Source organism: Oncorhynchus mykiss, chromosome 9 (assembly GCF_013265735.2).
Source record: "Oncorhynchus mykiss isolate Arlee chromosome 9, USDA_OmykA_1.1, whole genome shotgun sequence".
NCBI lineage: Eukaryota > Metazoa > Chordata > Actinopteri > Salmoniformes > Salmonidae > Oncorhynchus > Oncorhynchus mykiss.
The window spans coordinates 68028053-68043518 of NC_048573.1; the positions used below are offsets into that span (position 1 = coordinate 68028053).

Consider the following 15466-nt stretch of genomic DNA (forward strand, 5'->3'; position numbering starts at 1 on the left):
ACCATTGCAATCAGTCGATATAATCGGCAACTATCATCAGAAATCAAGCGATATGAATCAGACAGTGAGTGGGGCGCCGCATGAATCAACGTTTCATATCGTGGTGTGGATGTACGGTAGATCGAACTGGGTCTGTATGGGGTGGTATAAGATGAGCATGCCTCCAACATCAGGGTTTTTCCTTCAGACACTATTAAGGTGGCCACCCTGCTGATTCCATGGGTCACCTTAGAGAAAATATGAAAACAGTTGTCCAAAAAAAAGACTCCCTTAGTCTGTTAGGGACGTAATCAGTTGTGTTCCAGAGGTTAGCTAGTAGGGGTACATTTGGAAGGATCATTCAGGTGGCGGTGAACCACGTGCGCACTGGCCCATGCCAAGTAACCACCTTAGTCTGTTTCTGAGACAGGAAAAATGTCACTCTTATCCTTGATGTTGATGCTCTCATTATTGTCCTCAGTACATCGCTGATGCAGTTACAGATGGCAACGCGTGGCAAGCATGCATGTAGTAATTATAAAGTAAGGACTGTACAGATTAGTTGGCCAAAGATCTTCAGTACAGGGAAAGGAAGAATTGAGAACTCATTTAAGTGAACATGTAACACACACAGAGAGAGCTGCACTTCCTAACCTCCTGCCAAATGTATGACCATATTAGACACACTCCCCATAGATTACACAGACCCACAAACAAATCAAATTTGGCTTAACTCCCATATCTACTGGGTGAAATACCACCGTGTGACATCACAGCAGCAATATTTGTGACCTGTTGCCACAAGAAAAGCGCAACCAGTGAAGAACAAACACCATTGTAAATACAACCCATATTTATTTTCCCTTTTGTACTTTCACTATTTGCACATCATTACAACACTGTATAGACAATGACATTCAAAACATCTCTAAACCTTTTGAACTTGTGAGTGTAATGTTTACTGTTCATTTAGTGTTTATTTCACTTTCGTTTATCATCCATTTCACTTTCTTTGGCGATGTAAACATATGTTTCCCATGCCAATAAAACCCCTTCAATTGAGATTGAAATGAATTGAGAGAATCTATTGTGTTAAATTGTCTAAATCAAATATTACAGAAACGTTTGATATTCATTAAGTAATTTGTTTAATTAAAGCTGCAGCACGGTAAGTGTTCATAGTAGTTTCACTTCGACATGCATGGAAAAGTAAATATATTCATATAGCCTAGTACAGATATGTACAGTACAATAAGGACAATTTAAAAAATGATCAGTCCAACAATTATTTTATGGGAGTGTGAATGAAAAATGTAAATACAAAACAAATTGTCTTCTCATAGGTAAAATTGTTATTTTTCTTGCACAATTCTGTTACTTGCTCACAACAACTGTTCATATTTTGAGAGGGGTAAAAAAAAAAAAAAAAAAAATTCCATGAAGACAATGTAACAAACAGTAAGTTATTGTGAGTAACAGGCAGTCCAGACAGAGCAGAGTTTCCAGCCATGGGAGTAGAATCATGATTCCAGTTCTATGGTTCCGGCGTCGTCCGGCTGTTGGGTTACACTAAGCCTTTTTGATAGGAAAAAAAACGAAAAGACATTGATGTACTAAAACAAATACATTCCTATATCTTATCATTACAACACAAAAATATATAACAGAGGAAGCGTTTATCATGCCAGAGTATTTCTATATAGTCCTCGTGACAATAGCACGCAATTAAAAAAATATTGGAGAAAAAAGTGGAAAAAAAAGAACGAACGAACAAAGTGCCAATGACAATTAACTGACATGAAAGCTAAATAAAGTTGAGTTTTTTCCATTTCATATGAACAATCGTCTATTTATAAAAGGGACAGCTAGCTAGTGCCAGCTCAGAGTACTACACAACGCCTGACAGGGTCACCATTGGGACGGTCACTGTAGGGTAGCATACCAAATCGCACCCTATTCCCTATATAGTACAGAGCCCTGGTCAAAAGTAGTGTAATAAAATGGGGAATAGGGTGTACCATTGGGACTGTGGTACAATGACAAAGAGGTTCAGTTATGTGAGATGTGTCAGTAGTTACTGAGTGGCAATTCTTGTTGGGCCAGTTTCCTGAACACAGATTGAATCTAGCGCTGGACTAAGAAGTACCTTCAATAGAGAATCTCCATTGAACATGCTTTTTAGTGTAGAACTAGGCTTAAATCTGGATCCGGAACCAGTCCCATTATGTATAAAATACATTATGAAGACAAAAGAAATAGCAAACTTTTGATGTTACTGAAAGAGAACCTGTATTCAGGACAAACCATAGTTGACACAAAAAGAGAGAAAAAAGGAAAATAATGAACGATAAACCTGCATATTTTAGTGCATTTAGACATGCGCTTATGTTTTTGGGACTGATACCCTAGTTATTTCTGCAGGATTAAACACTGCAAATGGTTACACATACATTAGATGGTGGGAGCAGTTCTAAACCAATACAAAACAAGATGAATCACTTGTTTAGGTGGTTTGTTTTTCTAAAAACAAAATGTCTAAAACTAAATAGGGGGGAGATCCCTGAAGAATTTAAACTGTTCTGAGACTGCCATAGGAGTTCTGAAGGAATTTCCCTCAAAGTTCAATGTCCCATCCTTGTGAGAGAAGGTGAAGGTCAAATTACTCCACTAGATGGCAGTGTACAACACACCACAATGATCATGTGGTGAGACGCCATGGTGACATTTTACATCTACAATACGAAACATTCTCACCATGTAAAAAAAAAAAACTAATCAGTTGTTACCCCATTGTTAATGGCTTTTCATTTCTGAAACATTTTTTTTCCTCCTAAGCCAGAACCATAAGGTTTTTTCACGCAACCCAATCTTTGATAGGGTTGTCGGAGGCACGAAAGGGATTCTTTAAGGCAAAATCGTTTTCAAACGATGTGTGTGTGAGTCCAGATGTGTCAGTGCTGTTTGTAAAAACACACACATACACGCTCGGCTAGAGTAACATGGCTTTGTTTTGGATAGAGTCATTAATAAAGAACAGCCAGGTTTGTGTTCATTAGTGCACTCAATGGAAAACGTTTCATAACTTTTTGCAACGGCAAACGAAAATGAGCACGTGCCTTGTTGTTTCAGTCCGTTTTGTCCTGTTTGGTACCTAATGAACGCGACCCTGGAGACTTAAGAGCAGCCCATCACGCTCCAGAAAGCAGCAAGGTTGAAGCACTAAAAAGGTACCACCTCCAGAAGGTTCAGAAAACAGACGAGGGCGACAAAGGCCAGTTAGAAAAAGCTTTTCCTATCAGATAAGATTTCATAAAAGATGGTAATGACATACATTTAGAACTAAATAAATACAAAAATTGCACGGGAAAGAGGAAATGGTTAGACAGAGGACAGGAGGTCGGATTTGTTTAGTCAGATGCAGTCCCAAAGAAATTCTGAAGCTAAAAGTGAAAAGCTTTTCTTTGAAAAACACTTAAGTGTATAAATCATTTGTAAATGAGTGTACACTAAATACATTATTTTTAGCTTTCCATTTCTGCCACACAGAAGATCATTTGGTTCTCTATGGTCCAAGCTGCAAATAGTAATGTGCCGATAAAGTTGTAAAAGAAAGCTGCACAGGAATACAACAAAGACGCTAATATAACAAGATGTAAAAGAAAGCTGCACAGGAATACAACAAAGACGCTAATATAACAAGTTGTAAAAGAAAGCTGCACAGGAATACAACAAAGACGCTAATATAACAAGATGTAAAAGAAAGCTGCACAGGAATACAACAAAGACGCTAATATAACAAGATGTCAAATGCTACCAAACCAGATCTTGTTTTATCAGACCTTGAATCAACAAACTGCTTGATGTACATACATATACATACACACACACACACACACACACACACACACACACACACATTATAAAAGGGCAAAAAAATAAGGTCAAGCTTTTTCGTGAACAACTGCGACAGATCCTCAATGAAAATCGCTTACAAAACTGCTAGGGATTCAACAGATCAAATTGAAAATATTTTAGAGTATACAAAACTATTGCATCTATGGAGTTGGAGCTTCAATCATTAAAACCCATTTTTGTGTGTGAATAAAACGTGTCAACATGTGCAGGAGAGCAAGGCCACAACCCCCTGTTACAATAGTATGGACCCCTGCAGTGATCAGGGATTTGGTATATCACTTGATGAAAAACAAACACGAATCAATTCAATGTTAACGCTGAGTATATGTGTCTGGTATGTGTGTGTTACCGTGTGTTAGAGTCTGAGTGTCCGAGTTTATCACAATGACAGTTACGACACTTGGGACGATGCTATGCAGTCCTACAGTCCAGTGAAGTTCATAGAGGCTGAGGCAAGGCGAGAGGGTTGTAGGGGGGAATACGAGGGGTGTTGAGTCCAGCCCCTGTACATAGTCTATATATGGCATATTGAACAGAACAAGAAGCTCTTCCTCTTCTATCGTCCCGGTCTATTCCCAGAAGGCTGTTGTTGCTGAGCTTCAGCAAGGCTCCAGGCCTGACACAAAAGTGGCTGACACAGCATGGGCAGAGAGTAGAGGAGGGAGGATTGTATCATGTAACTACTCCTCTGCTCACCTGAGAAGGTTTATTTGACTAGGAAGGCATGACTTATTTTTGAGTCGCTCTCTTCCTCCACTACCCTCTCCTGTGCTCTCCTCCTGCCCATGTAGGGTGGTGCCTGGTGCTGTGTGAGCCGTACAGTCCCGGGCTGTGGTGTGTGATATGCTCATCATCTGGCAGAGTGGTGCGAATGTGTGGCCATGATGATGTGGGAGGAGGGTCCATCCCTCACGTCTCTCCCTCCATCCCTCTCTTCTCTCCTCTGCTGGTGCTGCTGGTGTTGACCCATCCTGGCCAGCACAGACATGGCCTCGGCGGCCGCCCGGATCCTTATGCCGTTGGGGCCCGAGGAAGGAGAGGGACTGGGCAGGGAGCTGTGCTGGATGACGGGTGCTGTGGAGCCGGTGGGCTCCGACATGTCTTTCATTATGCTGTCTTCTCCTACAGCACAGAGACAAGAGTTCCAGGGATGAGTTTACCCGTTTACATGGTAGAAAGAACAGAGGCACCAGAAACCATAACAAGCTATTTCAATCACTTAACCCCCATTAATGAAGACATTTAGCATATGTACTTACTGGCTCATCGGTTCTAACAACAAAGCCCATGGTGATCTCGTGATCTGACCTAGACACTGACTAAGCCAAGGTAGTGATCTGAACTAGACACTGACTAAGCCACGGTAGTGATCTGAACTAGACACTGACTAAGCCACGGTAGTGATCTGAACTAGCCACTGACTAAGCCAAGGTAGTGATCTGAACTAGACACTGACTAAGCCACGGTAGTGATCTGACCTAGCCACTGACTAAGCCACGGTAGTGTTCTGACCTAGACACTGACTAAGCCACGGTAGTGTTCTGAACTAGACACTGACTAAGCCAAGGTAGTGATCTGAACTAGCCACTGACTAAGCCACGGTAGTGATCTGAACTAGACACTGACTAAGCCACGGTAGTGATCTGAACTAGACACTGACTAAGCCACGGTAGTGATCTGACCTAGCCACTGACTAAGCCACGGTAGTGATCTGAACTAGCCACTGACTAAGCCACGGTAGTGATCTGAACTAGACACTGACTAAGCCAAGGTAGTGATCTGACCTAGCCACTGACCTAGCCAAGGTAGTGATCTGACCTAGCCACTGACTAAGCCACGGTAGTGTTCTGAACTAGCCACTGACTAAGCCAAGGTAGTGATCTGAACTAGCCACTGACTAAGCCAAGGTAGTGATCTGACCTAGCCACTGACTAAGCCAAGGTAGTGATCTGAACTAGCCACTGACTAAGCCACGGTAGTGATCTGAACTAGCCACTGACTAAGCCAAGGTAGTGATCTGAACTAGCCACTGACTAAGCCAATGTAGTGATCTGAACTAGACACTGACTAAGCCACGGTAGTGATCTGAACTAGCCACTGACTAAGCCAAGGTAGTGATCTAAACTAGCCACTGACTAAGCCACGGTAGTGATCTGAACTAGCCACTGACTAAGCCACGGTAGTGATCTGAACTAGACACTGACCTAGCCAAGGTAGTGATCTGAACTAGACACTGACTAAGCCAAGGTAGTGATCTGAACTAGACACTGACTAAGCCAAGGCAGTGATCTGACCTAGACACTGACTAAGCCACGGCAGTGATCTGACCTAGACACTGACTAAGCCACGGCAGTGATCTGAACTAGACACTGACTAAGCCACGGCAGTGATCTGAACTAGACACTGACTAAGCCAAGGTAGTGATCTGAACTAGCCACTGACTAAGCCAAGGTAGTGATCTGACCTAGCCAAGGTAGTGATCTGACCTAGCCACTGACTAAGCCACGGTAGTGATCTGAACTAGACACTGACTAAGCCACGGTAGTGTTCTGACCTAGACACTGACTAAGCCACGGTAGTGTTCTGACCTAGACACTGACTAAGCCAAGGTAGTGATCTGAACTAGACACTGACTAAGCCACGGTAGTGTTCTGACCTAGACACTGACTAAGCCACGGTAGTGATCTGAACTAGACACTGACTAAGCCAAGGTAGTGATCTGACCTAGACACTGACTAAGCCAAGGTAGTGTTCTGACCTAGACACTGACTAAGCCACGGTAGTGTTCTGACCTAGACACTGACTAAGCCACGGTAGTGATCTGAACTAGACACTGACTAAGCCAAGGTAGTGATCTGACCTAGACACTGACTAAGCCACGGTAGTGATCTGAACTAGCCACTGACTAAGCCAAGGTAGTGTTCTGACCTAGACACTGACTAAGCCAAGGTAGTGATCTGACCTAGACACTGACTAAGCCAAGGTAGTGTTCTGACCTAGACACTGACTAAGCCACGGTAGTGATCTGACCTAGACACTGACTAAGCCAAGGTAGTGATCTGAACTAGACACTGACTAAGCCACGGTAGTGATCTGACCTAGACACTGACTAAGCCAAGGTAGTGATCTGAACTAGACACTGACTAAGCCACGGTAGTGATCTGACCTAGACACTGACTAAGCCAAGGTAGTGATCTGAACTAGACACTGACTAAGCCACGGTAGTGATCTGACCTAGACACTGACTAAGCCAAGGTAGTGATCTGAACTAGCCACTGACTAAGCCAAGGTAGTGATCTGAACTAGACACTGACTAAGCCACGGTAGTGATCTGAACTAGACACTGACTAAGCCAAGGTAGTGATCTGAACTAGACACTGACTAAGCCACGGTAGTGTTCTGACCTAGACACTGACTAAGCCACGGTAGTGATCTGAACTAGACACTGACTAAGCCAAGGTAGTGATCTGAACTAGACACTGACTAAGCCACGGTAGTGTTCTGACCTAGACACTGACTAAGCCAAGGTAGTGATCTGAACTAGACACTGACTAAGCCACGGTAGTGATCTGAACTAGACACTGACTAAGCCACGGTAGTGATCTGAACTAGACACTGACTAAGCCAAGGTAGTGATCTGAACTAGCCACTGACTAAGCCACGGTAGTGTTCTGACCTAGACACTGACTAAGCCAAGGCAGTGATCTGACCTAGACACTGACTAAGCCACGGTAGTGATCTGAACTAGACACTGACTAAGCCACGGTAGTGATCTGACCTAGACACTGACTAAGCCAAGGTAGTGATCTGAACTAGACACTGACTAAGCCACGGTAGTGATCTGACCTAGACACTGACTAAGCCAAGGTAGTGATCTGAACTAGCCACTGACTAAGCCACGGTAGTGATCTGAACTAGCCACTGACTAAGCCACGGTAGTGATCTGAACTAGACACTGACTAAGCCAAGGTAGTGATCTGAACTAGCCACTGACTAAGCCAAGGTAGTGATCTGACCTAGACACTGACTAAGCCACGGTAGTGATCTGACCTAGCCACTGACTAAGCCACGGTAGTGATCTGACCTAGACACTGACTAAGCCACGGTAGTGATCTGACCTAGACACTGACTAAGCCACGGTAGTGATCTGACCTAGACACTGACTAAGCCACGGTAGTGATCTGAACTAGACACTGACTAAGCCACGGTAGTGTTCTGACCTAGACACTGACCTAGCCAAGGTAGTGATCTGAACTAGACACTGACTAAGCCAAGGTAGTGATCTGAACTAGACACTGACTAAGCCACGGTAGTGATCTGAACTAGCCACTGACTAAGCCAAGGTAGTGATCTGAACTAGCCACTGACTAAGCCACGGTAGTGATCTGACCTAGCCAAGGTAGTGATCTGACCTAGCCACTGACTAAGCCACGGTAGTGATCTGACCTAGACACTGACTAAGCCACGGTAGTGATCTGAACTAGATACTGACTAAGCCACGGTAGTGATCTGACCTAGCCACTGACTAAGCCACGGTAGTGATCTGACCTAGACACTGACTAAGCCACGGTAGTGATCTGACCTAGACACTGACTAAGCCAAGGTAGTGATCTGACCTAGCCACTGACTAAGCCAAGGTAGTGATCTGACCTAGACACTGACTAAGCCAAGGTAGTGATCTGACCTAGCCACTGACCTAGCCAAGGTAGTGATCTGAACTAGACACTGACTAAGCCACGGTAGTGTTCTGACCTAGACACTGACTAAGCCACGGTAGTGATCTGACCTAGACACTGACTAAGCCAAGGTAGTGATCTGACCTAGCCACTGACCTAGCCAAGGTAGTGATCTGACCTAGCCACTGACTAAGCCACGGTAGTGATCTGAACTAGCCAAACACACTGACTATATAACGTTATAAAATGCCTTGCATCAAACAACATAAGAGGTTTCTGTGTGTTTTCTAGATGCCACTAGCTAGCAGGCTCACCCATACTCTTCTGTCGAGTGGTGACAGGGCAGTCCTTATGAGCCAGCAGCAGCTGTTTGAGATGAGCCACCTCATTCCTCAGTAGAGACACCTCATTCTGAAGAGACACAGTAACAATGAGTCAATACTATTATTATTAATAATTACAATAACAATGAGTCAATACTGCTATGTTTTCTCACACCAATACACAAACAGAGGGGGGGAGGTAACAATGGTCTGAAGTCACTGTTGATGAAGCAAATGAGAGTGATATATATTTATTGATGTATTTTTTGGGTGACTGGGACAATGCACATCAAGTAACATTGCTGTAAATGTGCCAGATTTAGCAAGCTGGCAGTTTATCTGTAGTCCCTGGGCAGATGGATAAAAACATTTAAGAAAGCAGCATGGTATGCACATCTCCAATGTATGGGGCAGGAACAAAGCATTGGGGACTGAATCGCAGCATTAAACTGTGTGATGAAGCATTGGGGACTGAATAGCAGCATTAAACTGTGTGAACTGTGTGATGAAGCATTGGGGACTGAATAGCAGCATTAAACTGTGAACTGTGTGATGAAGCATTGGGGACTGAATAGCAGCATTAAACTGTGTGATAAAGCATTGGGGACTGAATAGCAGCATTAAACTGTGTGATGAAGCATTGGGGACTGAATAGCAGCATTAAACTGTGTGATGAAGCATTGGGGACTGAATAGCAGCATTAAACTGTGTGAACTGTGTGATGAAGCATTGGGGACTGAATAGCAGCATTAAACTGTGTGACGAAGCATTGGGGACTGAATAGCAGCATTAAATTGTGTGAACTGTGTGATGAAGCATTGGGGACTGAATAGCAGCATTAAACTGTGTGATGAAGCATTGGGGACTGAATAGCAGCATTAAACTGTGTGATGAAGCATTGGGGACTGAATAGCAGCATTAAACTGTGTGAACTGTGTGATGAAGCATTGGGGACTGAATAGCAGCATTAAACTGTGTGATGAAGCATTGGGGACTGAATAGCAGCATTAAACTGTGTGAACTGTGTGATGAAGCATTGGGGACTGAATAGCAGCATTAAACTGTGTGATGAAGCATTGGGGACTGAATAGCAGCATTAAACTGTGTGAACTGTGTGATGAAGCATTGGGGACTGAATAGCAGCATTAAACTGTGTGAACTGTGTGATGAAGCATTGGGGACTGAATAGCAGCATTAAACTGTGTGATGAAGCATTGGGGACTGAATAGCAGCATTAAACTGTGTGAACTGTGTGATGAAGCATTGGGGACTGAATAGCAGCATTAAACTGTGTGATGAAGCATTGGGGACTGAATAGCAGCATTAAACTGTGTGAACTGTGTGATGAAGCATTGGGGACTGAATAGCAGCATTAAACTGTGTGAACTGTGTGATGAAGCATTGGGGACTGAATAGCAGCATTAAACTGTGTGATGAAGCATTGGGGACTGAATAGCAGCATTAAACTGTGTGATGAAGCATTGGGGACTGAATAGCAGCATTAAACTGTGTGACAAAGCATTGGGGACTGAATAGCAGCATTAAACTGTGTGAACTGTGTGATAAAGCATAGGGGACTGAATAGCAGCATTAAACTGTGTGATGAAGCATTGGGGACTGAATAGCAGCATTAAACTGTGTGATGAAGCATTGGGGACTGAATAGCAGCATTAAACTGTGTGATGAAGCATTGGGGACTGAATAGCAGCATTAAACTGTGTGATGAAGCATTGGGGACTGAATAGCAGCATTAAACTGTGTGATGAAGCATTGGGGACTGAATAGCAGCATTAAACTGTGTGAGCTTTCCTTTTTTTCCTCTGACATGACTGTTGACTCACACAGATAGAGAAAGGCAACGATAATGCTGAGAGACAAGTCAACACTCACCGCCAGGGAGACGTTCATGGAGGAGAGCTCCTCGGCCTTCTTCTCCAGGGAGTTGACCCAGACTTTGCGTTTCTGTCGGCAGCGCGAGGCGGCTGCCCGGTTCCGCTCCAGGAAACGCTGCCGTCTATCGTCCGGGTCGTCCCCCGCTGCACGGCGCCGTCGACCACCGGTAGGCTGAGCCGGAGACACCTGGAGGGGAGAGGGAGAGAGGGGGGGGTGGTAGAGTCATAGCAGCAGGCAGACATGGGTTGAGACAGGGAAGTGGGCTAGACAGATTGAGCTCAACACTGGAAGTCCCAGAACAAGACTGATTAAAAAAAAAGTATTTTAGTGCCTAAATTATAATTGTACTGATGTCAATGAACCACGAGTCATGAAGATCCAAGTCAAGAGGGTTTTGATAATTGTCTATTGTGGCCACAAAAGTGTCCATGTGTACTCTTTACAATTTATATGTGCGTGTGTGTGTGTGTATATTAATTTCGCCTAAGTGGAGATCTTTTCTACCTCACCTGTCCATCTCCTCATTTGAATTCCATTATGTCACTGTCACTTGTCCACTCAAACTTAACATTGTTGTCATCTATCACTCACCAGGTGCTCTTAGAGAGTTCCTCAATGAGCTTGACCCCTTGATAAGCTAGTTTCCTGACGATGACTCACCACTCATCGTTCTGGGCTTCAATCTCCCGACATCTGCCTTTGATTAATTTCTTTCCAACTCTTTCTTTCCCCTCTTTGCCTAATTTGACCTCACCAGTCCCACTCACATGCCAGGCATTACGCTCATCTTCCCTCTCCAGGTCTCTGATCACTACTTTGCTTCCTTTTCGGTCTCCCTTACCTCTAACCCTACCCACTTAGCCCCTACACAGACGTGTCGTTGCAATCTTCGCTCTCTCTCCCCCACTACTCTCTCCTCTTCTATCCCATCATCTCTTCCTTCTGCTAAATCCTTCTCCCTCCTGTCTCCTGATTCTGCCTCTTCGACCCTACTCTCCTCCCTTTCCACATCCTATGACTCGCACTGTCCCCTTTCCTCCCGGTCGGCTCGGCCCTCCCCTCCGGCGCCATGGCTGAGTGGCTCATTGTGAGCATACAGAACAGGGCTAGGACCCGGTTTTCCACCTTAATCCTCCACCCGCTCCCTCCTCCCTCTCTGCGGGCGACTTTGTCAACCACTTTGAAAAGAAGGTTGACGACATCCTCTCCTCATTCACTCAGCCTATTGAGTCCACTGATCCCACTTACACCGAACTACCCTACGCTTTGACCTCTTTCTCCAGATGAAATCGTGAGACTAGAGGCCCGGCTGCCTGACAACCTGCCCGCTCGACCCCATCCCCTCATCCCTTCTCCAGACCATCAACACATCCCTGACCACTGGCTGTTTCCCCTCTGACTTTAAAATGGCCAGAGTCGCTCTCCTCCTCAAGAAACCATCATTCGACCTCTCTGATATCAAAAAGTACAGACTGGTACCCCTTCTTTCTTTTCTTTTCTTTTCTTTCCAAAACACTTGACCGTGCAGTTTTTCACAATCTCTCTCAGAACAAACTTCTTGACCCCATAACCAGTCATGCTTCAAGACGAGTCACTCAACCGAGACTGCTCTCTTCTGTGTCACGGAGGTTCTACGCACTGCCAAAGCTGACTCACTCTCCTCCTAGATCTGTACGCTGTCATCAACACCGTGAACCACCAGATTCTCCTCTACACCCTCTCAGACTGCAAAGAAACTTGGCGTGACCCTGGACAACAAATCCTGAGACAAATCGTTCTCTGCAAAAACAAAAGCAGAGACTCGCTCCTGCAGGTTCATGCACTACAACATCTGTAGAGTGCAACCCTACCTCACACAGGAAGTGACGCAGGTCCTAATCCAGGCACTTGTCATCTCCCGTCTGGACTACTGCAACTCACTGTTGGTTGGGCTCCCTGCTTGTGCCTTGAAATCCCTGCAACTTATCCAGAATGCCGCAGGCCACCTGGTGTTCAACCTTCCCAAGATCTCCCATGTCACCCTGCTCCTCCGCACACTCCACTGGCTTCCAGTCGAAGCGCGCATCCATTACAAGACCATGGTACATGCCTACAGAGCAGCAAAAGGAACTGCCATTCTCTCCCTACCTTCAGACTCAAACCCGATATCCCAACCTGAGTACTACCAAGTTCTGTGTCTCTTGGCCCTCCAACCCCTCCGGAAGGGAATCTCCCACTCAGTCCAGTTCTTCTCTGTCCTGGAATCCCACAAGAGTCCCTGTCCATCTTCTGAAAAAATCTGAAACCACCCCCCCCCCCTCCACCACTGACTTGGCTGATAGCTACTTAAGAAACGTGGTTGTTCCACCTAGCTATCTTAAGATGAATGCACTCTAAGTTGCTCTGGATAAGAGAGTCTGCTAAATTACTAAAATGGCTGTGCAGGGGAGGGTCCATGTCTCTATGTTGTCCTACCTGTGGCTGTGCGGGGGAGGGTGCGTCTGGGTGCTGCACCAATAGCTGGCTCTGCTCCATCCTCTGGGGGTGCATGGGGCTGCCGGCCACACCCCCCATCTGACCCCCTAAACTCTGCTGTGCTAGTGCTGCCTTCAGCCTCTACAGGAGACAGGACAACCAGGGCCATGTTAACATTAACCCCACACACACACACACACACATATAACACTATACACACAGAGAGGCACAACCACACACACACACACCTGTCCATTCATGTTATCACTCCCAATGTACCTGCTTAAACACACCTGATTATGTATCTGATCTTTTCCTATACAAGCACTCCGAATGTTCATCAAAACTATTATTGGACTGCAATCTCTGTCATGTGATGAACAAACAGAGAGTGGGAGGGAACAAACGCTATAGGGAAGAAAAGAAAGGAAAGGTGAACCGGAGAAAGGAGAAACAGAGAAAAGCAAGATCGAAAGCGAGAGACAGAGAGATGTTGAGTGAGAAAGAGCAAGAAAGCCAGAGCGACAGAAATAGAGAGAGACAGAAATAGAGAGAGAGCTCTCACCATCTTGGCCTCAGAGTGTGTGGTGTACGCGGAGTGGGAGCCGCTGCTGCCGCCTCCCAGAGGAGGACCAGGGATGCCGGGAATGTTGGGCACCATGTGCATGGGCCGGGCCAGCTGGAGACAACACACACGCACTTTAACGACCTAGCTAGGTCGGAGCTCAGGCTGGCAAAGTGAGATACTATCTCAATGTCAGTCTTTTCAAAGTGCTCCATATATGCTTCTATGTGAATCAATACACATTATAGACAACTAGTGCAAGCATACAATTTCATTATTTTAAAAACCTGGATCAACCTAGACTTTGACTGATATGTTGCTACTCCCTTAGCGAAGGTCAGCTTCCGCGTCAATCAGAATTGGCAACAACCCCAGTTCCCAAACCAGACAAGGACAGACAGGTGGGTGAAGGCAGGGCACGTACAGAAATCACAGAGGGTATCTGCATAGGACCAGGCAGGAGCCCATTGGTAAGGTGCATCATCACGGGGTAGTGGCCAGTGGGAGAGCTACAGAAAACAAAAAGAGGTAGAGGGTTACTGGTGGAAGAAAAACATCTATTTAAAAAGCTTAATCTTGCCCTCTGATAGGGTAGGTGGAATTGACAACATATTGGACACACCTATCCAATCCTTTCAGATGTACAGAAGTGGCCTAGTGAGTAGGTATAGAGTTAGTTAGAGATCTATTCTTTGTATCTGTCCCATAATGGCGACTATGACTGCACAGGTAGATCCATTGAAGCCATCTCCATTATGAAGAAGTCAATTTTATTTTTGTGTTTGAAAAAAGCAGAAAGCTTATAATGGTGATTTACCGACACCTGCAGTGCTGGAGTCCTGAACCAAATCCTGTGTGTCATTAATTTATTGTGGCCATGGCAGTGATACTGCTTAAAGCCATTTACAAACCAGGTAACCCAATTTGAAGGAGAATCCAATACTCTGATCATTGGCTAATCCCACCCGACCCATAGCAAAAACAGGTCAAATCCAACGAGATCTCTCGTAACTAACTACATTGCCTTCAGAAATGATTCACATCCCTGGACTTTTTCCACATTTTGTTGTGTTACAGCCTGAATTTAAAATGGATTAACATTTAGTTTTTTGTCATGGGGCACACACACAGTGGAAATATGTTTTTAGAATTTTTTACAAATTTATTAAAAATGAAAAGATGAAATGTCCCCTTTGATATGGAAAGCCTAAATAAGTTCAGGTGTAAAAATGTGCTTTACAAGTCACAAAATAAGTTGCATGGACTCACTGTGTGTGCAATAATACTGTTTAACATTATTTTTTGAATGACTACCTCATCTCTGTACCCACACATACAGATAATTGCAAGGTCCCTCAGTCGAGCAGTGAGGTTTTCCAATGCCTCGCAAAGAAGGGCACCTAATGGTAGACGGGTAAAAAATAAATAAAAAAGCAGACATTGAATATCCCTTTTAGCATGGTGAAGTGATTAATTACACTTTGGATGATGTACACCCATTCACTGCAAAGATACAGATGTCCTAACTCAGTTTAGGGCTTTCCCAGACTCCCCCCAAAAAATCTAAAGTAAGGACAGAGTTGTCTGTTCTTTCGACTGATCTAAATAAACATTTTCCATATATAGATACATCCCATGTGTTTTAATCAAATCAACTATAT

At 44.5% G+C, this 15466-nt stretch overlaps 1 protein-coding gene across 2 annotated transcripts in view; it reads right to left on the reverse strand.

Moving 5' to 3' along the window:
• Positions 1-824: 824 nt before the first annotated feature.
• LOC110531249 (cyclic AMP-dependent transcription factor ATF-7) overlaps positions 825-15466 on the reverse strand; it is a 51023-nt gene continuing 36381 nt past the window's right edge. For both annotated transcript variants that reach the window (XM_036988803.1, XM_036988804.1), the window contains exons 7-12: positions 14230-14314; positions 13806-13919; positions 13241-13381; positions 10784-10972; positions 8885-8981; positions 825-5016 (exon numbers count right to left, since the gene is read on the reverse strand). In XM_036988803.1, coding sequence (XP_036844698.1) covers positions 4745-5016; positions 8885-8981; positions 10784-10972; positions 13241-13381; positions 13806-13919; positions 14230-14314 — 898 coding nt within the window. In that variant the 3' untranslated portion in view covers positions 825-4744. The remainder of the gene's footprint in view (positions 5017-8884; positions 8982-10783; positions 10973-13240; positions 13382-13805; positions 13920-14229; positions 14315-15466) is intronic.